The sequence below is a fragment of the Musa acuminata genome, chromosome BXJ1-10 (assembly GCF_036884655.1).
Source record: "Musa acuminata AAA Group cultivar baxijiao chromosome BXJ1-10, Cavendish_Baxijiao_AAA, whole genome shotgun sequence".
NCBI classification, from domain to species: domain Eukaryota; kingdom Viridiplantae; phylum Streptophyta; class Magnoliopsida; order Zingiberales; family Musaceae; genus Musa; species Musa acuminata.
This window is the reverse complement of record NC_088336.1, coordinates 33,524,494-33,549,491: the sequence shown is the minus strand read 5'-3', so window position 1 is coordinate 33,549,491 and position 24,998 is coordinate 33,524,494. Positions and strand designations below refer to the sequence as shown.

The 24,998-nt window shown below is 35.7% G+C and overlaps 2 protein-coding genes across 3 annotated transcripts; both read left to right on the top strand.

The window, feature by feature from the left end:
- Positions 1-1,184: 1,184 nt before the first annotated feature.
- LOC135594621 (uncharacterized) lies at positions 1,185-6,633 on the top strand. Of its 2 annotated transcripts, none has more exons than XM_065084953.1 (3): positions 1,185-1,570; positions 5,917-6,054; positions 6,151-6,633. In XM_065084953.1, exons 1-3 carry the CDS (start codon positions 1,274-1,276, stop codon positions 6,460-6,462), a joined length of 747 nt encoding a protein of 248 aa, XP_064941025.1. In that variant the 5' UTR covers positions 1,185-1,273; the 3' UTR covers positions 6,463-6,633. The 2 variants fall into 2 exon arrangements, with proteins under 2 accessions (XP_064941025.1, XP_064941026.1); XM_065084954.1 differs by having other exon boundaries at positions 1,190-1,570; positions 5,947-6,054.
- Positions 6,634-7,025: 392 nt separating this feature from the next.
- LOC135594620 (K(+) efflux antiporter 3, chloroplastic-like) lies at positions 7,026-24,358 on the top strand. Its single transcript, XM_065084952.1, has 19 exons — positions 7,026-7,464; positions 9,923-10,300; positions 12,281-12,382; positions 14,234-14,314; positions 15,467-15,568; positions 17,253-17,330; positions 17,981-18,049; positions 18,185-18,235; positions 19,635-19,748; positions 19,839-19,940; positions 20,019-20,153; positions 21,979-22,160; positions 22,249-22,384; positions 22,489-22,560; positions 22,654-22,749; positions 22,867-23,028; positions 23,296-23,385; positions 23,516-23,677; positions 23,771-24,358. The coding sequence occupies exons 1-19, from the start codon at positions 7,441-7,443 to the stop codon at positions 24,074-24,076; spliced, it is 2,442 nt and encodes an 813-aa protein (XP_064941024.1). The 5' UTR covers positions 7,026-7,440; the 3' UTR covers positions 24,077-24,358.
- Positions 24,359-24,998: the final 640 nt, after the last annotated feature.

Below are 24,998 nucleotides of genomic sequence, written 5' to 3'. Positions count from 1 at the left end.
TTTTTTTCTCTTTTTTTCTTTTTGAAAAAAAGAAAACTTTATAGGTAACTGACCATTGTGAATGAGGCCATTAGCCATGAGACATCATGGCTAGGTTGCTTAAAAAAAAAATATGAAGAACAATCACTTCCAAAATATGGTAATCTTCGTAAGTTTGTTTATCCCACATTAATAAGATTTAGGGTGTCATTCAATCGACAACATAGGGAATTGAATTGACAGTTGGTACCAATTCAATCTTCTCATTCAAGGATTAAAAAATAAATTTTGAGCACGAGAAATAGCACTTATCATCGAATGAATCAAATATTCTAACAATACATATTAGCAAGGATCGAAATATTATATCATACTAGAGTTTCGGCTTTCTTTCGATACAGATACTGTATATCTAGCGATATATCATTTGACATATTGTTCGATATATATATATATATATATATATATAAACGATATTATCTCGCTTTTCTGTTACATATTTTTTAAAATAAGAGAATTGAGGTGGACATATATCGACATCTAACTAACACATAGATAATTTTAAAATTTTTTATTTTAAAATAAAATGGACAAATGATTTTTTTTTTACATTATATTTTTCCTATGTTAACTAATTAATCAAGTCGTTTCATCAGATCGAGATTTTTCAAATCCTATGATCAAATGTTCTGTCAATCATATTTTATTTAACTAGTATTTTAAGTATGAGCACATACGTATTTTATTTTTTAAAACTTATAGATGTTTTCTTAACGTCAAATTGAAAGTATATTGAGATGTTTGTATGTGTATATCTACACATTTTGTTAGCATAGTTAGTAAACACTTTGATCAGGATAGCTTAGTTGGTAAAAACCTTGACCTTTGTTACGTACCTTTGTAAAAAAAAAAAAAAATCTAAGTAATATAATTTCAAAATAAAAAGAGAGCAAAGATATATATTTTTCATGATTATTGTATATATTTTAATGCTGAGCTTGAATAAGTTTAATGGTCTTGTACTCTACTTATGGGTTATGTTTCAACTTGTGGTTTAGGATCGACCATAATAACAACACGTTAATGATCTTTGTTATCTGGGAAAAATAATTATCTTAAATAAATGGTTCTGTCACACTCCATCCACCGTCCAAATTATACGCGATCGCGATCATCCCATCCAAATCCCTGTGCGCGTAAAAGCCACGGCCGAGAGGGCCAAACCTCCATCGTTGAACCTTCGACCCCCTAAATCACCGATCCCTTCGATCGATCGAGGGAGATCAGCGGCAGGATGAGGGTGGCGGCGACGGCGATGGCGTTGGTGGTGGCCCTGCTGGCGGCGACGGTGGACGCTGGCGACCAGAACGGCGTCTTCACCCCTTGCGCCGACGCCAAGATCCAGCGGTGGGACGGGTTCGCCTTCGGGATTGCCTTCTCTAGCTACGAATCCTTCTTCTCCAACGGGGTGAAACTCTCGCCTTGCGATACCCGCCTCTCCCTCTCCTCCAACGGCGCTCAGCTCGCCGTCTTCCGTCCCAAGGTCGACGAGATCTCCCTTCTCACCATCAACACTAGCAACAACCCTTCGGTATCGTCAGCCCTCCTTACTTTCTCCCTTCACCTCTCCGATTTGATGGGTTCTGCTTCAGATTCTATTTGCAGCTTAGTGTTTTGATCTAACTCTGGGTTTGGTTGAACTCTTTGCTTGCGTTGCCTCAGTTCGCTGGGTGTTCCAAGGTTCTTTTAGTGTATAAAAGCACAACTGCAGTTATAATGAAAATTTGCGGATCTGACTCTAGGGTTTTAAAAGATTGCAAGGACAAGCTTACCCAGGATCTAAAAGCGATACTCCTGTATCCTCATGGTAGACTGAAATCAAACCTTATTGCTCGAAATCCTTCTCACAGGAGGATCATCTTGGACAAATCAATTTATGTTGGTACTGCTTTGGTATTTGGAGGGTTCTCTTTGAGAGTGATTTTATTAACTGTGAGGGGAATTTTGAACTATCTATGCGATTATTTGTTATTCATAGTTACTTCATCATGAGGAAGATTGTATAATAGGGATTTGTGTTAATTGATTTTTGGGACCCAACTGCTTCTTTTTATATGAAATAAATAATAAGTAGTGGAGATTGCAAGTTTGGGTAGAAAACTAAAAAAATATGATGGTATATTATGGAGATCATGAAACGTAGGAGAAATGGATAAAATTTCTTTTTGAATAGAAAGCTGAGGAACCATAGAGAAGTAAAGAAATCATTAACACTTATTTCCATCTAAAAATGTATGATGAAAGAAAATGATATGTATTGTTGAATATAGATGAAACAAAAGAGAGTCATCTAGAAAGAAATAGACATATGGAGTTTCGTGTATACTTCTTTGCAGGGTTCTCCATTTGAGGTACCAGACTTGTCTCGGAGATTTGTCGAGTTGATATGTACTGATCTGTACCAGTATACTAACACATGGTATGTTTCGGCATGTCGACGGGGACTCGGGTGATCCGCATCTCGGTCGCCAATCGGATCAGTCCATACTACCCGTACTATACCGACTCGGGCGGAACAACAAATGTTGATTCTTTGAACATTCCACCCCCTTTCTGTTTTGTGTCATTAGTTGGTTTTCACCTACATGGGTCTGAATCATATAAGTACCATCCGGACAAACTACACAATTTATATGCTATATTTATAATTTGTGGTTTCTGCAATGCTTACCCTTAGTTCTTTCTTATATACATCAACATAAGCTTCCCACTGTTGTGGCAAATAGTTTAAGTCATTTGCATTATTGGATAAGTTATTAAGCTCCTCCATGGCTAGAGATGCATCAAATCTCAGTTTATATTACCTCTACTAAATAGAATCTGCATATAAGAAAATAAAAAAGTTAAATAAGGACTAATTAAGAGTATTTGAAGGTTCTGGATATCTGTGTAGTCAATTTCAGTATGTGATCATCATTCAAGTATTCAATTAATACCCTGTACCATCATATTACACAAATTTTACTTCTACCTAACTCCACCCATCCATGTTCTCTATTTTTATTTAACTCTGTATTTCTCTCTATTCTAGCCCTATTGTCGATATATCTTCACTAGCCTGCATGCCAAATGTGTTATGGAATCTATGGATGTATTGCATGTCGCTGTCACTCTTTAGATTCATGGTTTGGATGTACTGCAAGTCCCTGGATTGGCGAAAACAATGCACTTAAACTTCAACCAATGTTACTATGGGTTCAGATAATTAAGTTCATTGAGGCTCAGATTTTTGAAGCTTGTTGTAGTCAAAACTTTCACTGCGGTGCACCTTAGGCTCAATTTGCTTGAACCTTAATATAAAAGTGGCATGAGCTTTTGGTGTTTTCTTGTAATGTATCCTTTGTTAACAATGCTTTTGAACGTTGAAAGTTCAACTATCTGTGTACTGGAAACTAGTTATATACTTTTGAGTAACTAAATACTCAATAGTCATTAGATGTTTCTATTGTTAGTGATATTCCAAGTCTATATTCGGAAAAGATTGGTGTAATTATCTGCTTTCCAGATCTATGTCATTCTGTGAGTCCTCATTGTTGAAATATAAGATTAGACATATTTTGGATTTTGTATTATAAAACATTATAACTTAATGTTTTTTATTTTACGATGCTGTGGAAGTCTATGCTTTTCTGTGACTTGAGAACTTGCTTTGTATGGAGTATCCATAGTGCCTTGTAATGCATCATGGTGATCTACCTAGTATGTTAGATTTTGATGGCTTGTACAACCATCCGTCGTCTTGTAATTTTGCAATTAACATTTCATAACCGGCAATCTGTGTAGTCTTTAAAATCATTTTCATAACTTGTCATACTATGTGCTCCTTGACTTATGCATCATCTGTAGTATTCTTGAGACATTGGTCCCTTTGTGCATTTTAAGCCTTTAAAAACTACAGTTGTTGTGTTTTTGGAGTCATTTTCCCTTACTATAATGTCATATTATGTTATTGTGGATCATGTAATGTGTATTGAAGTCTTTTAGGCCATGACCTTTGGCACTATATAATGTCATAACAAGATTTTACCATAAAGAGAAAAAAACAGTCAGTTTGTCAACAAAAATGTTTTTTTACTTGTGAGGAAAACATGTTAACTATGATATCATTTTATTAAAGATATAGATGGTTAAGTTTGATTACTTATTGAAGAACTTACATTATTTAATATATACTTGTTTTTTTTTTTGTTCGACACCCTTTAGACACTTCTCTAGTTTTCAATTTTCAGCAAAAATATAAAAAATGCCAAGTGTCCCTGCACAAGCAAACATTTTCCCCCAGTTCTTCCTATTGGCCGAGTTCATCTATTTCATTTGTTTCCTCTCTATTTGTCTCTATACCTTTTTTCATTTAATTCTCTTTCACTTCCTTGGATTTCTCTATGTCCCTGCACAAGCAAGGATTTTCTCCAGTTGTTCCTATTGGTCGAATGCATCTACCTCATCTGTTTCCCCTCAATTGATCTCTTCCTACCTTTTCACGTCAATCTCTTTCACTTTCTTGTACTTTTTCTATTTCTCAAAAGAAAACAAGGCTCAGAAGGACTCACCCAAAGCAGAATTAGAATACAAGTTGGAAGGGTTCATCAAGATGTTTTGGGAGTGTGAGAGCAGAACCAGAGGGCAAAACAAATCCAAAATCAATTTAATTGTATGTAGGGCTAACCCACCCAAAAGGATTTGATTATATCCCTGCACAAGCAAGCATTCTGCCCCAGTTGTTCCCGTTGTCTGAGTTTTTGTACCTTGTTTGTTTCCTCTCTATGTATCTCTACCTTTTTCTTGTCAGTCCCTATCTTTTCCTCAAACTCCTCTCCCTTTGTTCTTTCTGCTTGCTCTTTGCTGGAGCAAGCCTTTCTTTTTCAGGCGAGATTCCCTTGCTCATTTTTATTTCGAGTGATTGCATGTTGGCCAGTTTATAGGTCTAGTAGTGTCACTAGGACCATCACCATCTGATGACCAAAGGTTGCAGAGTTTTGCTGGCTGTGAAGTAGCTACGCTCCACTTCCAGCCATTGGTTATGAACCAGTGAGTGAAGTAATGGAGCAGGAACCACAAAGGAAGAAGAATGAACAATAGAAACCGGTAGCTGAGTTTATCGGCCAAACCCATCCACTTCAATAGAAAACCTGTGTCCTAATGTAGGTCATATGGAGCACGGACATCGAGAAATAGAATATGATATGCCACTGATGCAACAAAAGAAGTGATATATAATATTATAGTTGACAGGGCTCAACATTTTTATAATGTTGAAATATGTATTTGAATATGATGATAAATAGAAAAAGGTAATTAACTAGCATCCCTAACCTTTTTCATGATGAAAAAGCATTTTTGACAACATAATAGTTTTGAGAATATAAATAACTTATTGTTTTAAGATTATGTAGAGCGACATGAACCTATAAAATTAAGATTTGATTTCAATCGGTACTATGCTTAATACAAAAATAAATTATCTGTTCATTGATATATCTGTTTTTATAATAACAAATCAAGAAGAAGCAAAGCATTTCCGAACAATGTCCACGAAAATCTCCCCATCATGTTCTAGAAAACAATCCTTTTAATCTTACTAATTAAAAAGAATTGCATAAATTTTAAACAAGCATTCAATAAATCTCATACTATGGTCATGTTCAGCATGCATCTGATATGGTGACGACTAAGTTTTTTAAAGTGTCCTTGTTTTGTAAGGCATGTATGGTTTATGAAAATTATTGTTTTTACCCCAAAAAATTGTTTCAGTCTGTGTTACCTTTTTAATTTTTACATTCCTAAGTAATAGAGTCTCTTTTACATTTCCAATCAATTGAGGCTGCTGCCACTCGTCACAGTTTTTTTAAGTGATATCCCATATTATTTGGTATACAGCCATTAGCGAAGAACTTTACACCCTTTCAGGTCACTAGCGGAGGATACATGGTCGCATTCGCTGGCAAGAAGTATGCAGCACGTTCCCTTCCTGCTTTCATTGGTAATAGCACATATGTCGTGACCAGCTTCACCCTGGTATGTTTGTGCAACTTAAATATTAGAGTTACAGAACATGTTAAGCTGAAAAAAAAAGATCTGTGATGTCCATCTCTATGGAATATGTCTATACAGGTACTCGAATTCCACAAAGGCACACTACAGAACTTGTACTGGAAGAGAGATGGTTGTGCTTCATGTAAAGGGAAGTCATCTTTTGTTTGCCTCAACAATCAAGACTGTGCCATCAAGACATCAAGTTGCAAAACCCAGGGTGGTGCTGTTGATTGCAGCATAGGTATTCAATTGGCCTTTTCAGGTACTGATAAGCATGATGCTGTCCTCAATTCATGGTACGAGGTGTCCAATCTCCGGCAGTACTCCCTTTTTGGGTTGTACTCAAACCTCAAAGATTCTCTCACCGGCGAGTACAACAAATTCTTCTAACTCCTTGTGGATATCCAGCCCCCGGACATGCACTCTTCTGTATTGTATGTTATCACCAGTCAGTTTAAATCCTACGCTGGTTTTTGTTGTTAAGACTCGTTTGGTCTTTGGATCGTGGGAATGATGTTTATTTTGTTGTTGATTTGTAAAAGTTCATTTCTGGGTTTTCAAGTTTGTTTATGATTCTCATGTTCTTAGTTGCATACATTCCTATTAGTACAAGTCAATTATTATTAGAAAAGGTCGAAATAGTTGTTTTTAGTAGTTATATCATAATCTGAGAAACGAATATTAAATTTTAAATTATTTGTTGATTTAAGGCTACAACCACTCACTGCTCCTTTTATGTTATATTGTTTTACCTACGTTTTCTTTCAATGTGACATTCTGAAAGGGCCAATTGCATGAGTTGGAGATGGATCCGAGGCTTTTGGTGTGTGTACAAAACCACAACGTGCCAAGCTTGCCCAGGTTAAATCTCGACCGTTGATTACATTTTGAACAATTTCGAATCATAAATATCGGAGCAAATTAAAGAAGTAGAGAAATGCAGAGGCTGCGGAGCGCACAAAACGTATCGCCCATGCGCTCGTGGGTTGATTTCGAGTGGATAAGCGGGCAACCCACCAGGAGGGAATATCCGTCGGGCCAACAACAGCCCCTCAGCCACGAACCCGATCTCGACGCGTGCGTAGTGTGGCGGAAAATTCCCCTTCACTCGACCAATCCACGCCCGCGCGGCTCTTCGCTCGCCTCTCCCCCTCTTCTTGTCCTCTTCTTTCCCCATCGCCAGATCACTCGACTGACCACCGGGGCTGCGTCGGATGTCGTTCCTGTGCTCATCCTAATCATGAGAATTTGGAGCCGCGGGGCTCGACGATCTCTTGCTGTTCCTTCGTTTGGTTCTCCTCGGGGGATATCAAGATTGGATAGTTTCCTCCCTGCCTTCTCGTTCAGAATCCGGAACAGTCGGAAGCAATGGCCGATTGCCTCTGCCTCAAGGTTAATCATTATGATGTCAAGTCCTCTTTACCTTTTCTTTTCTTTATTGACCTTACGATTTCAATTTGTCTTCAGATAGTTGCCTCCGATTCTTCCATTTGACTTGTTGGATACATGAATTGTATTTGGTCCCTAATTACATAATTAGTATGTCAGTTTCTTGTGGTGTAGAGATGAAAAATACCAGCTGCTTTTATTAAGTGGCCCATAACCTATGAATTTAAGCTTTTGAAATGTAATGGCGTGGGTTTTCTTCTTTAATATGGTTAAGCCAAGTTATGTTGGTTTCTGGTTGAGTAGTTGATGTTTCCAGATGACTAAAGTGGGTTAACTAGAGACGTTCTTTATAGAAGTGTCTATATAATGAACTTTTGACATTATAATGTTAATTAATTGAACATAATACATGCCTTGTGGAGGGAGAACAATTATGTGACGTGGCTTGGAGACTCTTAACATAAAGATGGTTGTTAGGGTTTCTAAGAGTAGTTACTCCCACATTGCAAAGAAGACAAAAAGTTTAGATAAGTATATTGGTGTTGGCTCGTAATCTAGTGGCATAGACTTCCGACGATGTCCAGTTTTTGTATTAGTTCCCTTCTTGAACAATAATTACTGCACCCTCATGTGGAATGATCTCCATAGCAACCGGGTTCATATGTTAAAAATGCTCTATCAATAATTAGTATCATAGTTTTTTGCTCAGCTCTAACCAATACGAGATTAATGGTATTGGGAACACAAGGATCTGTGATATAGTCATGTCAATTTTATGTGCATGACTATGGATTATTCTTAAAAAACAAAAAAACCTGTAGAGGACAACATTGTAGATTACTAATAGTTAAAAAAATTCTAGTTGTGACTAATTAAAGCAAAATGGTTTGCTTGGTTCAGATTTCGAAAATTTAAGTTTCTCTAGTATGTACCTTGGATGTTACTCTAGTTTATAAAGTCAATCCTTATTCTAAGAGAGCTAGTGGGAGGGAGTCCCAGGGACAACCCTTTCAGCCTCATTGTCAGTTTCCTTGAATGAGGCATGTGAGTGGTATCCGCCAGTGGAAGGAAACTACTTTAAAAGCAGTTTTCAAGAAGGATCAGGATAGTCAATAACAAAGATTCCCCCCGCTCTAAAGGAGCCAAACTGTCCAGATGAGGTTACTTATTCCTTTGGTCCGGCCGAGCCAATTGAAGTTGATCTGCATCTCTTACCATTCGGCAAGTCGGCAGCTGCCAATAAGCTTTCCGTGGTACCTGATTTATTTCCTGTTATGCTAGGACCAAGGGCCTTTCTCGTGTTCTGAGAAGAAGAAGAAAGGTCAAAGAATCATTCTGTTTCTTTCATTTCTCTTTATGAATGGGTGGGACTGGCCTTCTTTCCTTCTTGATCAGATCTTCCATTAAGAGCACCTGAAGATCTCGTACACTGTGGTGACATGTGAGTGAGAAAAGAGTTGCAAGTGAAAGCAAGGTATTGTACCGATGGACTTAATTAAGTACTATCATGCCATGGGTACAGGCTTACACATTCCATACCATGCTCCAATCTTGCATCAGCCTAGTGGGTATGAGTTCCTAAAAGAAGGCCAAACTCTGGGCAAGTTGAGTATATTAGCTTAATTGGTAGTAGAGAAGATACTAGTCCTGAGTAAGAAAGCCTTTAACGAAGACGATCCGTAAGCAGGCAGGGTGCAGGCCAATAAGCTAGAGAGTCACTAGTGAGCACCTTGTGACCACTGACCACTTTATATTGCTTTTACATGATTATCACATAATATTATTTCAGCAAAATCCCTTTTAGGCAAAGATAGGCAATGAAGACTCATGTTTTTCATCAAGACTATTAAATGGAAGAAAAAGATAAAGAGATAACCTGAACTACATGCATATAGATTACCTGAAAATTCTGGGATGATTACTCCACCACAGTGTTGAACTTGTCAAAATTTTTAAATCGTAGAAGCTCCTAATATCTTTGAGCAGCATCCATTCTACCATGATACTACACCCTGGAATATTCTTCTTTTTCTGACCTTCAAGATTTCTCAGTGTAAGATACTACACCCTGGAATGCAAATAACTCATCCATGTAAGAGGCTTTGTAGGCAGTAATTCTTTTACTAAAAATCCCACCTATGTTTAAGACCTGTTGGTTTTGAAGCTAACCTCACTGTAGTAAGTTCTGAAGATGATACAGATAATTGTTTCCTTCCAGATCTAACATTTGGAATGTAGTGTAAGGAAGATCCTTTTCTCACTGTATTCATCATAAATTCCCAGCAAACGGGGTTGTGCTAGAGGATTTAGGTCATTATTCCTAGTGTATCTTATCAGGAAGTATTTTTTTGTCTTCAATTAGTGGTGGTAAATCTTAAGTTTGCTTTTAAACTTATAAGTATGCACCAAAATTTATGCTCAAGTACACTACCTTCATGCCACTTGCATCTAATTTCTGCAGGGAAGTTTTCTTGGATGTCTGTCAAATTCTGTAAAAGCTTGCTCCAGTCACAACATACATCTGAACATATTCTATTCCTGTAACCAACGATTGCCTGTTCAGTCTTCTGCACTTCTCCGCAAAAGTTGCCATCTTGAGTTTGCACAAAGGAATACGACATGGGGCTACTCCTTGTCATCAACACAAAAGAGTATTAGCCTGAGAGGCTCTTATAATTATAACGGAAGAAAAACATGTAGGCGGAGATTTCAGATAAAAGCTCAACTTGATGTTGCTAGTGCTATTGATGTTATCAATGATTTAGGTTTCGATACTCTCACATTCTTGGCTGTCACTGTTCTGGTTGTGCCTGCATTCAGGATGATAAAAGCTAGTCCGGTGAGTGTTCTTGGATCACATATCTGTTTAAACATATATATTTTGGTTCTCTATCGTATATATATTATTTTATTTCTTATGATTCTTCATATTTTGAAAAGAAATTGATGGTTACCTCATCAGGTCACTTTATCTGCTAGTTTTCAGGAGCATTTATATGCCATTAGCACCTGGATTTGTTTCCATTTGTATAAAACACAATTTTAAATTTATATTTAATATATTAACAAAATGAATAAGATAAATTTAATATATTCAGCCTGAAATCTTTTTTTTTTCACCATCCGAACACTTTCAACAGCTGCCAAACAGTTAATTTTAGCTGTCTTATTCTTTAAAGAAAAAAACATTTTCAAACCAGATTAGGTGATTTGTATGGCTTCCTTTGTACATTGACTCAGATTTCCTTTAAATCTAACAGCCAAATTGATGTACTCTAAATGTCTTAATGTATCCTAATTAATTTTGCATGTGCACCTGGATCTAGAGCTCCACAATAATTCCATATTGTTTTTTCTTATTAACTGATGCATATAGTTTCTTTCTCCATAACTGATGCTTTTACAGACACAAATATTTACCTAGGTTGGTTTGTTTTTTCTTTTGCTGTATCTTTTGATATATATCAGTGATTTCAGTAGATGCTCGGGCACTCGCTTAGGCGCTCAGGCAGTGCGAGGCCAGAGCGCCTTGCTTCATGTCCAGGCGCCTCGCTTCAAAGAGGCGCAGCCTAGGCGCTTGCCCGAGCTGAGGCGCCGGGCGCTTTGGGCGAGCGCCTGGGTTAAACCAGGTGATCGAACTAGTGTTTTACGTTTGGTTCGGTCTCCGGTGCTTCAGTTGTTTCGATTGAACCAACTAAAGCACCGATATCAGCCTCCCAACATCCCTCTCGCAACTTCCCCAACCCTAACCCTGCTCGCGATTCTGTCGCTGACATTTTCTCTCTACTGCCGCTGCCTCTCTCCGCTATCGTTGCCTGTCTTCGTTGTCGTTGCTCTCCGCTGCCGCTGCCACTGTTGCTGCTTGTCGTTGCTGCCGTTGCTGCCGTTGTCACTATCGCCTCTCCCGCTCCCGCTCCTACTACCATTGCTGCTTCTCTCAGTCAGCAGCCTCAGTCTTACTCTTATACCGTTGCTGCTGCTCGCTGCTACCGCTATCGCTCCGCAACCACTACCGCTGCTGTCGCTGCTTGCCACTATCGTCGCTCCCGCTCCCGCTGTCATTGTTGCCACTCTTACTCTTACTCCCTCTACTCACATCGACTCGATAGTATACTGTTAACAGTATATTAACAGAATACTAGTAACAATATTTTTTTTATTTATTAGATTAATAATATATTATTTTGATTTTAATACTGCTAATTTTTATTTATTTGAAATTATTGTTATTGTTTTAAATTTTGAGATTTTTTGTTAATGTGATATTCTGATTCTGTAAGATTTTTTAATTTAATATCATATTTTTATTTAAATAATTATATTAATTAATTAATTTATATATTTATATATTTTAGCGCATCGTTTCGCTCGAGCGAGCGCCTAGCGCCTCGGGCGTTTTTTCACCTTAGCGCCTTTTGGCGTCTAGCACTTTTTAAATCACTGATATATATATATATATATATCTGTTTATTTTTAATTTCTCTGTACCATTTTTGTTAGATGATGTAGTACTTGTTATAATTTGTTGATAAGAATTAAAAGGAAAAAACTAATTTATGGCAGTTGTGTTTGTTTCCTTTTATTGTAATCTCATGGTTGTTTTGAATTGATCATGCTAATTATAGAGGCTCTATGATATGCTCATGTTGACTTTCTAGTGAATTTTCAATAGTTATTAGTTATTACAACTTACAACAATGCCTACATGCCTTCTAAACTTCATTGTGCAATATCTTTTTCTGATAAGATGAAATTAAATATTTAAGATGGACTTTCTTATCTTCAGACTTTTAGATATTGTTTACGTGATTTTGAGCAGATACTTGGTTTCTTTTGTGCTGGCGTAGTACTCAATCAGTTTGGTCTTATTAGAAACCTCACAGATGTTAAACTTCTATCAGAATGGGGGATTCTCTTCCTGGTATGCTTTTCTTCTTGTTTCATTTACATGTCTTTTATGCTATTTCTGATCTATCTACAACCAAATGCTTGCTTTTAATTTTTAAATTTTTTCTTAATTTTGTGCTTGATCCTGATTCGCTTAAGACTCTTTCGATTAGTGCAAGTGAAATTTCATCTCATCCTCTAGCGGTGATCATCATATGCTTATCTTTGAGCTATGTGATTTATAAGTTTCCCTTCTGAATTTATAATGAAGTAGTTAATCTCATAAATAATGTCATTGATATCTTCAAATCATGTCATCTTCAGTAACATTGACTCTGTTGCAATATAGTAGTTTGAATTGTCCATAAAAAGATTTTGTTTACAGTGAGCAGAAATAATCTGGCAATGTGTGGGCTTTTATTTATGTTGTGCTTGAACCTACTTCCGGAACGTGTAAATGTAATAACTAATAAGGTGTCATTTATTTGATTGAAAAATTGCATAGATTTTCTGGCAAATTAAGTTTGTTGCTATATGTTTGTTTCACAAACTTATAATTAACTTGCACTTGTCTGAAGATTATGTATCGTCTAGTGATCTGTAAAATTTCTCTTGTCGCTCTTCCTGCCTATATTTACCTCTTTTTACTCTCCACATTCAATAGTTCATTTAAATAGCAAAAATGAAAGATGTGTTTTACATTATTGACAAGACAGCATATTAAATAGTTTTAAAAGGACAGGATTGAGATGTAGGTTGGTTTGATCTGTCTGATTGTGAACCCTACCCAACCTAGCACTTGTAAATACCCGCTTAAACCCAACCCAAGCTGACTTGGGCAACTTTTTTCAACCTTGGTCCAAGCAAATTGCATGTCCTGTAGGTAAAGCTTTATCGGCTGATAAATGGTATGGAGCTGGCCTCCAGGCATGTTTGGGCTTCATTTTGATCTGAATAGGCTGGAACTTATGAGCTGGGTATATTTAAAATGAAAGTTTGTTTCAGTTTCAATTCTGGCGTTATTAGTTCAAAATTGTTTTGGTTGGACTCTCAAGCTAAATCAGATTAGTGGTGTTGATCATAACTGAAATAAATGATGCTAGTACTATAAATTTTATGAGTAAAACTCGTAATGATCATGGTACTTACAGAAATTGTAGAAAACCAAATTGGGTTAGCTTTGGTTTGGTTTGGACTAGACTTATACTGTGCTCAGGTTGGTTTTATGTCAACTCAACTCTTAATTAATCTGAGAGTGGGGTGTAATGAGATTTCCTATTGCTAACTCAAAACTATCCTGGAAAGGTTCCTACCTAACCTGGCCCATTGGTTGTGCTAACATCAAATCCAATTGAAGTTGCTCCCAAAAGATACGTTTTAGGTAGTCTTTTTTTTCTTTCTTCAAGTACCTTATCAAACATAGTATGTAAATTTGGTATTAGGTATTCAATTCCCAACATAAGAAGAAATTGACCAAGCTATGCAATGACATTAAAGAACCAAGAGTGCCAACTGAATCCATTGCTCATTATAATATCATGACATAAACAAACAAAATAGGTCATGAATACTTCTATGTAAATGCAAATGTTGTATGTTAATGAAACTTGACAAAGGCTTTCAATTATTTTTGGGTTCTATAATGAGCATCCTGATTATAATGTTACAGAATATGCCAAACTTTTATTATATGCCACACTGCCACTCGTCCACCTGAAAAGCTTAAGATTTTAGGGATATGAATTTACGATATGATATGCCTGCTCATCCACTGACATCCATAAATTTGTTGACAAGCTCTAGTCAACACTAAATTTCTTGTAAAAATTTATGCTAGTCTTCTTTATGACTTATGTTACTTTCCATGTGATTCTATTATCTACAGCTATTTGAGATGGGACTAGAGCTTTCATTGGCACGTCTAAAAGCTCTTGCAAAATTTGCGTTTGGACTGGGTTTGACACAGGTTTTATCTTAACATTCTTTTGAACTCTTTATTACTACTGTGGTTTAAATGTTTTCTATTTGTATCTTGGATATCATTGCTCAAGGCACCATGCAATATGCTCAAGTATATAGGACAGCGAGGAGTGAATTTACTTGGAAATGTTGATGACTGCAAAAGATGCTAAACTAGTCATTGATTTTTTTACATTTGTCTTTATTGTACCATTTATTGAAACTATTATTTCTCTTCTTAATTATTCATTTTTATTTCTTTCATCATATATGTAAAATTTATGTGCATGCTTGTTGAGTTCATGGGTGCTTCTTACTAAAACTTATTTGTGTTTCCCACTAGCCTAAGCTTTTACGAAAAGTGGTGAGTCAACTAATTGTTTTATGACTTTATCATGGTATCGTGAGTCAACTAATTTCATCCAGTACTTTACCTGCATGTGGACCTTTGTGCAAGGCCTGGCACCAAATATCCCATTGTGTCAAGTTCTATAATCTTTCAGTTCACTTACTTGTGATGGGGACGATTGAATGCTAATATTTATATTGTTGAGCTTTTTGCTACTAGCTTAGTCTTTTGAAAGGAGTGGTGACCCAACTAATCTTTTGTCGCTTTTATTTCACTTGAATATGCAAGTGTTAGGCACTTGTAGCATCAAATATCTTTTGCCAAAATTCAACTGCAGGTTATATTATTTTTTATACTAATATAAAAACTTCATCATTGATGTCTTCATCCTATGTCACCCATGTTGTTACTTTAACTCCTCCTGCATGTTCTAAACATCAATTTTCCCTTTCCTTTTGCTCCTATTGACTTTGTTATGAAGAATGCCATATTTGTTTGGAACATCATGCAGCCTGAAGCATTACAAAAAACCTGCAGTTCTGTGACATTAAAACTTGTATTGAAATAAAGTGCATTTTTAAACCATGTTGATGGAAATAGAGCTTAAACTTAAATGCCCAGTTTATATCCTTATGATTTGACTTTTATAGTCCTAAAACATCTTTCATGTGTTAGATCCATGATATTTGTGTTTTTTACTTGTGCCTTGTGATCGTTCTTGGAAATCAATTTTGGTTTCGTTATAACTTATAAGGCTTAATGGTTGACATGTAATGGTGCTCACCCTGCTTCACATCCTATGCCTTGAAGGTTGTGTTGTCAACTCTTGCCTTTACAGCATTTGAGCTTCCTCCTAATGGGGCTGTTGGAACAAAGATTTTGCAGTTTCTTTTCAACTCACGACCTGATCTGGTGAGGGTTCCTCCTTGATCATCTAATAAAGTGATAATGGAAATTTTACTTTGTTATTTTTGATTTTATGTTTGTGAATTGAACTTATTGCCAGAATGTCATTTTATAGATTAATATAGTTTTTTGCAAATTTTTTTGTTGCATTGTAAGAGCTGGATACTGTAAGCATTTTTCTAATATGGGCACCTCAAAGCATGCCATGTTAATACTGGATATATATTGTCACTGATACTCAGTAAACCCTCCTCAATTGCATGTCAGATGCTACAGATATTTCTTCCCCTCTGAGATAACATAAGCTCAGACCCTAGATTCTTCAGTGTTACTCCTTGGATCTTTATTCAGACATCTAACCAATAAACCATGAACTCTTGTTGGTGGAAATGGATAAATTGAATGATCCTCTCTTGTGGTATTGCCATCACATGGAACACTGCAAAATGGCAATTACTTCTGATAACACTAGTCTTTTCTGATGCTGTTAGAATTTTCAATTCTTTTTATTTACTTAGAGCATTTTATTGGAGAAGCAGCTTATTTATCAAGATTTAGCATTAGGTTGCAAAAATATTTTTTTATTAATTTTCAAACTTGTCATATATGTACAAATGCCACATATTTATCATTAATTTTTTTGTGGTCATAGTTTTGTTTTCCTGATCATTTTCTAAAGAATTCTTGTATCAGCATATCCATGACTTCTCGAGTTCGTAACTGGGCTTCATAATTATACAATACAACCAATTTTGTCATAGAAATATTGCTAGTCATGTACAGATGAATGTACTGAACATGTTTGGGTTCAGCTATAAATGGAAGCAACCAACATGTCCTCAAACTGCTTGTAGTGGTCAATTGCTAAAAAGACATTTCACATGAGTTTAGTGTTTTTCAAACTTCTTTTGGATTTGCCTTTTAATATTGTCATCAACATGATCTAAGCTTGCCATCAAATGGGTTCTATATGTAAGGTGCAAATCTTAATTGAAAGACTTGATGCAAACAATGTGACATCTTCTTTAAGAACGGTTTGAAGTGAAAAATCAAATCTCTACAAATTGATAATGATATTCTGCACAGAAAAAATTATCCATAGAAAATCATGGTATAAAAAATAGAAAAAGGTATTTTGGGTGTTCACCTACCTTCTTTTTCAGTGTTGCAGCCAATAATCAGTCTTGTCAAAAGATGCCACATAAAGAAAGAGTCCATAGGAAGTTGGTTAAGCTACATCTCTAGATGGTGTAAATAATGGGAATATAATAATTTTAATTTTGATGGATCTTCTAATGTCACAAAATCTTCAATCATCTTTTAATATATCTAATTTTGATGGATCTGCTAATGACACACATCAATATGTTTTAGCATGGATACTTGTTTGAACCAGTAAATACCGGTCTGTATTGGTTGTTCTTGTTGAGATTTTGAAATCTTGGTTGCGATCTTTGGTGAGACATCTTTCACATTTCAGATTATTTCTGTGGCATTAAACTATAACCTAAACAATTTATTTTTTTATAACAAAAAGGGTGGCCTAGTGCATGAGGCTTCCACCAATTGTTTTAGGAACAAACAGTTTTCTATTACATGTAAATTAATTCAGTAAATCATAAATTATTAGCATTAATATTGCTTTTGTTTCTGTGATGTTAAGATACCTGGTTTGCTTGCTGCAATGCAGGTCAATATTCGAAGCATTGATGAAGCCATTGTGATTGGAGCTGCCCTTTCATTATCATCTTCTGCTTTTGTACTACAGGTGTGCATATAACCACTTCATATTTTTACCGGTTGACCAGGCAGTAGCCTACCGGTTGTATTTTTACCTTATAAAGAAGTATTTCCATGTTTACCTCCAGTGCTAGGTTTGCCACTCAACACATTCTGAGACTGACTATGAATTTTCTCAGGACACGAGAAGGATAATAATGTGGATGTCAATTTAAATAATATTTGTAGTAGACTAAATATGACCTGGAAAGGAATCGATATACATAATTGCCTTGGCAGGAGATTACAGATTAGTGCTACCAAGACAAAAATCAATTGAAGGTGATGGCATTAACAGAACAACAAATTAATAGGAATTAGAATAATATATATTACAAGAATATCTTTGAATTCTTATTTGAAAACATGGTGATTGCACCTCAAACTACTAAAACTATCTTAAAGAGCTCTGTGATGACTTAAGGAAAGCAATTGTTCAAAGCTTATTAGTTTCCTCAGTTCTCACCATGAGCATAAACCAGAAGGAATATAAGTGGATGAATAAAGAAATTAATATATGAGATTTTATTATCTTCTCTTTTATGTGAACTTAGATCATTATTCTACAATAGCAAGATTCCTATGCTTGAGCATCATTAAGATATTTTTGCTATTTAACCTATGAATTTTCCTGTAAAGCTTCTTGCAGAGAAAGGCGAGCTCCCTACACGTTTTGGTTCTGCAACTTTAGGCGTTCTTCTTCTGCAGGTTCCTATTCTTCTAGCTGTTGCATTTTCTGTTTTATGAAATATATTTTCTTAGATGGAAAGTTTTCCATGTGAAGGTTTTAGGTTACTTGTTTTAGTGTTTTGGTGAATGCATGCTTTTGTTTGATTTTTTCAGGACATAGCAGTTGTTCCTTTACTGGTGATTCTTCCAGTGCTTGAGAGTCAGGTAATAAAAAGATTTGATTTAATTTGCAACAAGTTTTTGATGAAAGAGATGCATCCTAGTGATGCATATATTTTAATGAAGTTTTATTTTCTACATTCTTCCTGCTCAGCGAAAGACAATGTGAAGTATATTAAGTACCTCTTCTGATAGGATTCGGATTTGCTTTTAACAACTATTTAGTTGATGCTTTTTCATATAACATAAGATTAAAATGAGAAAAGGAATTTACCATAAAACTATCTTAATTTCTTTTAATTTTAACATATATTGATGAAAAGCAACACAATGCAGTGAATTATTTCATGATTATCAAGTTAAATAAAATGTTGATAAATTTACTGTTCCTGGTCCTAGGCATGGATTGGAGTTGTTTAGTGGCTTTTACCAACCTAATGACATATTTTATTTGTAAACAGATGTTCTAGCTTGATATATGGGTCCTGATCCATAGTCTCATGTTATTGCTTCTTCACTAGTGTCCCAACCCGTCTTCAGCTCCCATTTGGAGAAAAAGTGGGTACCTACTGCCTGTGACTTGTCAAATTATTTTGGAAACTGAATATATATATATTTTGGGTTAATCTGAGAGAACTACAGTGTAACATAAAATTCATGCCAAAGCTATTTGTTCTCATAAAAGATGTGGATCTAAGGCACAATATAGAAGTTAAGCTCTGTGATGACTATTTGTGATCGGGGTTGTCAATTCCCTTTCACAATAGGTATAATTAAATTTGACCTTTTTTTATCAGTACAAGTTTGGCCTTTTTCACAACCTGGTCAAGTTTTAGGTCTTCATTCATCTGGAATTTATTGCATATTTGAGTACATCCCCTTGGTTTCTGTATATACTAGTTCCAAATTATTGTTTCATCTTTGTTGTCAATAAATTGTCTTATAGATTCACATATATGCTCATGTTTCATTCTTAGGTTTGGTTGCCATAGTCTAACATAAAGTATGTGTGATGTCCCCTATTTTGCTAATTCACTTTTGCCCACAAGAATTGCTCCAATTTATGTACCCTACCACCAAGACGTTTCAGCTCTTTCTTCCTCTACCTTTCTGTTTGCTTCCGTGATGGACGCTAAATTTTAAACTGATTACACTATGGCATCACTTGGCCATACATTTTGACTAAGATCTAGATCCTTTATCTTAATTTTACTCTTAGATTACTTTACGTTTTTTTAATCTTCTATGCAGTTTTGGGCACTTTAACATTAGAAAGTTCCTCTAAGATTCAACAAATTGTTTAATTTTATATCAGTTGACATCATACCATTCTCTTTAATCGAATGTCATGCTAAATATACTCTTGCCATTATAAACTTTCATTGAAGTAAAGAAACAATTATAAACTGTATGATATAATACTTTTGCTGTCCTTTAATTTCAGAATCTTGCAAAGGAAAGTATTTGGCCAATGCTAGCAGCTGAAAGTCTGAAAGCTTTAGGTGGACTTGGTCTCCTTTCCCTTGGAGGAAAATACTTTCTTAGGCGAATATTTGAAGTCAGTATGAAATTCTTTCAGCAACGCATTCTGAATCCATTAAAATTGGCACAATACCTGTAAAAGGTAAAAACTATTGTGTTAGCACAGGTTGTTGCTGAGTCAAGGAGCTCAGAAGCTTTTGTTGCTCTGTGCCTGCTCACAGTGTCAGGGACTTCACTTCTTACTCAAATGTTGGGCTTCAGCGACACGGTAGGATATGTAATTCTTTTTTAGGTTGCTGAGCTTGTTACTCTGCTCAGTGTACTTAATTTCAAATGTCACTTCTAGTTAGGAGCATTTCTGGCAGGAGCACTTCTAGCAGAGACAAATTTTCGGACACAAATTGAAGCTGACATAAGGCCTTTCAGAGGTTTACTGCTTGGACTATTCTTTGTTGCCACAGGGACATCAATCGACATGCAGGTACTATCATATTTATGTCGAGGATTATATGCCCACTTATTGCAGAATCAGAATGTACTTGGTTTCAGGTCTTTTAACTAATTTATGTATCATCACTAGCTTTAAGCAACTTCAACTTTATTTCAGGAATATATTCTTGTGTTGTGCAATGTTGAGAAATCATATTTACTGCATGGGCTCATAAGTTGGTGATATGTCAACCAGCATGGTGCTCTTTGCCACCTGATATGGCCCCTTTTATAGGGCAGCACAATGTTGGCATATCCTTAGCCTATTATAGCGCTGACATAATATTGTCATAAGGTCAGCACGATCCAGCATGGACATTCTTAAATCCAAGTCGCTGAGTCTACCTTGAACTCTATTTGTCAATGATTATTGTGATTCTTTTTCACTAGCTTTTGTTTATATTATGATATAAAGATAATGGAACTTGTTCTGTGTTTTAAAATGTCCACATTCTTGTGATGAAAAACAAACTCTTCTAAATAGTCAGCAAAATATATTGATGCAAAGTCAATGTTCCCATCATCACTAGAAAGTTTGAGTCAATGAGGAAATATTTTCAGTGATTTCAACTGGTTCTTGGTTTGGAATAGAGGTTCTTTGTATAGTAACAGGTGAGTAGAATGCTGTAAAACTAATGATTGATAGATTGAGGAATTACGCTGTTACTTTACGTAAAAGCTAAAGAGACCAAGTCTGAATTTTAATGTGCTTTCTGTGATTTATGATTGATAATATAGTCATATGGCGGATTTTATTAATTCATAAGAGTGTTCACTCAATGATCAAGGTTCACTTTGATACGAAATAGAGACAATCATTTAGTCATGAACGGAACTGTATGTTGGATTCCTCATGATGTCTGGCATTGTCCATCATCAGGTAGAGGCCCATCATTATACAGATTACATAGTTCATTTTAGTGGTCCAGACTATCAAATGGAACCAGACACAAAAAGCCTGAAAAGTTATTATTAAAACCTTTGTTTTTGACTGAAAGGCGACACCACAAAACAATGGTCTGGAACCCTAGGCCTAATGGAATCTTTTTTTTTAATGTAGATTACAGAATTAGTTCCTATTAAACGGGCAAAAAAAAAACAATTCAGCAATTCATTTTTGCTGATTGATAATTCTGTCATGGCCTGATGGAATCTTTTTTGTTAGTATAGATTACAGAATCAGTTCCTATTAAACAGACAGAAGACAAACAATCCCATCATTCATTCTTTCTTGTTGATCACGGCAGTATTTGTAGTCGTTTAATTTATATATGCTGACAATGTGCTTCTTCTTTCCGAATTTGTATGGGAGCATAACATTTGTTAAATTTAGGCACTATGGGATTATCTAATAATATCTGTTCACTTAAAATTATTAAATCAAGTCAATTGTTCAACTTTTAGTAAACCTGAAGTTTATTGCATTTATTGACTTCAAACCTCAAGTCTTTGTTGCCATCTATTTGGAGATATCTCCTTGATACCTTCTTCAGTGACATTATTTTGACTTGGAAACTGGAGTCTGTAGTTTCACATTTGCCTTTATGTGCTCAACAATTAATACATAAAAGTCAAAATTGGAATGAAGCTTAGCATAATTTTATTATATCTTGGTAAAAAAATTATTGAATATTGTATTTTTGTTGGAAGTCATGGAAGCAAGTCAGTGAACAGTTTTTTTTCATAAGTCTGAAGTTTGTATCTCAGTACTTCAAGTGCATGCACTTTCAAGTTGCTCTAGTATTGTTCCAATTACAACTACCATATGAAATCCTATGAGCTTCATCCAGCGTTCTTTAACTTTTTCTGCTATGCAGCTCCTATTCCGAGAGTGGCCAAATGTGCTTTCCCTCTTGGCAGGTTTAATTGTTATCAAGACAATGATTATTACTACAATAGGCCCTCGTGTTGGACTAACCTTACAAGAAAGTGTAAGAATAGGATTGCTTCTTTCACAAGGAGGAGAGTTTGGTTTTGTGGTATTTTCTTTAGCAAACAGGTCAGTTATTAATAAGCTGTCTAAGAAAAAGTTTTAGTTGATAAAAAAAATTGTTAATGCACTCTTGCGGACTTTCCTTTTCAATCAGGCTTGGCGTTCTACCACTTGAGCTAAACAAGCTTCTCATTATCGTCGTTGTGTTGTCAATGGCATTGACACCTTGGCTTAATGAAATTGGAAGAAAAGCTGCTGAAATCCTTGATGAGAAGCTTCAAGTAAAAGAGGTATTTCTGTAGACTATTTTAGTTCTTTAAGTCATGGGTGATAGATCGGCCTTTTATTCATTGCTAGTTCACTCCTTGGGAATTATTAAGTCTTTGCTTTACAGAAAGGTGCTGACATGATAAGCTTTGATGCAACTGAACCAGTGGTTATTGTAGGGTTTGGGCAAATGGGCCAGGTATTACCGCTGCCAACTGATTGCCATAGTTATAGACTTATAGTTCAATCAGAATGTACATTTTACTCATGTTCTTAGCTTCCAATAATGCAGGTTCTTGCTAATTTTTTATCAACTCCATTGGCATCCGAAGATGACAACCTGGGGTTACCATATGTTGTATTTGATCTCAACCTAGGTGTGGTCAAGGTACAAAATGATATTTTCACTAACCGAGATTGTCTAGTTGGCTATTGCCGATAGATGTGGATCTTAATCTTCTATATTCTAATTGTTGAAGATGGATGCTCTTATTGTTCCAACCAGGCAGCAAGGAAACTGGGTTTTCCCATACTGTATGGAGATGGGTCACGCCCAGCAGTTCTGCAATCTGCTGGTATATCTTCTCCAAAAGCTGTCATGGTCATGTACACAGGAAAAAGTAGGACCATTGATGCAGTACAAAGAATAAGACTTGCTTTTCCTGCGGTAAAATTTATTTCACTTAAGCATGTCTATGTTCATTGTTTCTATTTTATTTCATTCATTCTGCAAATATGTAATAGTTGGTGTGAGAATTATGCTTAGAGAAAAACCATAAAAGTATTTAACAAAGTGTTTCCTATCCTATTCATTTGTTTATGTTTTGTATCTTTGCACTTCAAAAGTACGCGTACATGGCTATATTGCAGTAACATCAATACTTTTCTTTATAATTGGCAATTCAGTACTTGCTAATTAAATGTCTTCTTACAGGTTCCTATCTATGCCAGGGCTCAGGATGTTGCTCATTTGTTAGATCTAAAGAAAGCCGGTGCTACAGATGCTATTCTTGAAAATGCTGAGGTAGATTAAAGAAGTATTAATACTTTGTTCTTGGAAATGTTTTAAAGATCTTCTTGCATGCATCATCTAACACCAAGCTTTGTATTCAGCATCTTCTTACATTTTCCTGATGACACTCCGCTTAATGCAGACAAGTTTACAACTTGGCTCGAAGCTGCTGAGAGGGCTAGGTGTCATGTCTGATGATGTGACTTTCTTGAGACAACTCATGAGAGATTCTATGGAGCTACAAGCTCAAGAAGAGCTAAATAGAAGTGACGACCGTGAGTCTGATGTTATGAAGCCACTGCAGGTGATTGGATTACTGCTACACCTCTGTTATTATATCCTAAACTGTATTATTTCATGTGATAACACATTGTAACCAAACTACTTGCTAAAACAGGTTAGAGTGACTGACTTGGTTCAGGCCAAAAGCGGCAGTGCATCGACTTCACGCGGTGAGCAGTCACTCAGTCTTGATCGCCCAGAAATCACCCTAGTTGAATTTCCTGAGAAAAATCAACCATGTGAAGTTGAGATGCGAAATGATCAAGGTGGACATGATAGTTTGGAAAATGAATACGAAGAATTAGACCATGACGATGGAGTTAAATACTGCCAATTAGAATCAGATATTGGTTTATCGAGTATAAAGGATGATGTTGAAGGAGATGGGAAAACATTGGATCATTCTATCCCATATAATTAACTCAGATGAGACATCTTAGTTTCTTATCAGGATAATCGAGTCTTGAAATGAGTCCTGGACAGGTACATTATTTTCTTTCAAGTATAGGATTTTTTTTTTTCCTGCTAGATCTAGTCCTCATTTATAATGTGTAAACAACTGACTTCAAAGCAAAGCCTAATTTATGTGGAGTTATATACGGAAAGGAACAGCTTGTCGAAGTATACTGTATAGGAAGATGATATCCAAATACCATCGGAGAGGTATTTCCAAATCATATATTCAATATCTTGTCATCGATTATATTCTGCATCTCTCCAAAACATGCGCATGCATCTCTAAGAGTTTAAATAGTATGTAAAAAAAAGCTTGGTTACTCAAATTATGGTCGCTTAATTAACCAAAAGCTCATTTCTTTATAATATTGTGGGTATAAAGATAATTGTCATTGACTTCTGCTGTTCTCAGCTTATCCTATGGAGATTTGACTTCAAGTGAACATTCCCTTGTATTTTTATTATTACATCCAAATGGTGATCGATATATGTGGAGTTTAGTTAGTTATACAGTCATAAATATTTTTAGTTGGTAGATCAATAATATCATAAAGTTAAGTTACCAATGAAGTTCTTTATCATCAGCCTCAGATTCGTGAGAACCCCAACTTGTCAAAAGAACTTTTGATGTCGGATGGAAGATTGGTGAACATCCTTCACGTATGTCACAGGGAATAACGTCTACTTAATCATCACTTATAATAGTTACTTATAGCTAAATAAATCAGGAAAATGTAAAAATAAATAAACATTTATAATATTTTATATTATATTGTATTATATTTCTCTTCATAACGTGTGGCCTTCTCGTATTATTTATTATATGGTGGATTACGTGTATTACACTTACCGGAGAGACGGAAAAGGGCGAAGAGAAAAAAAAAAAA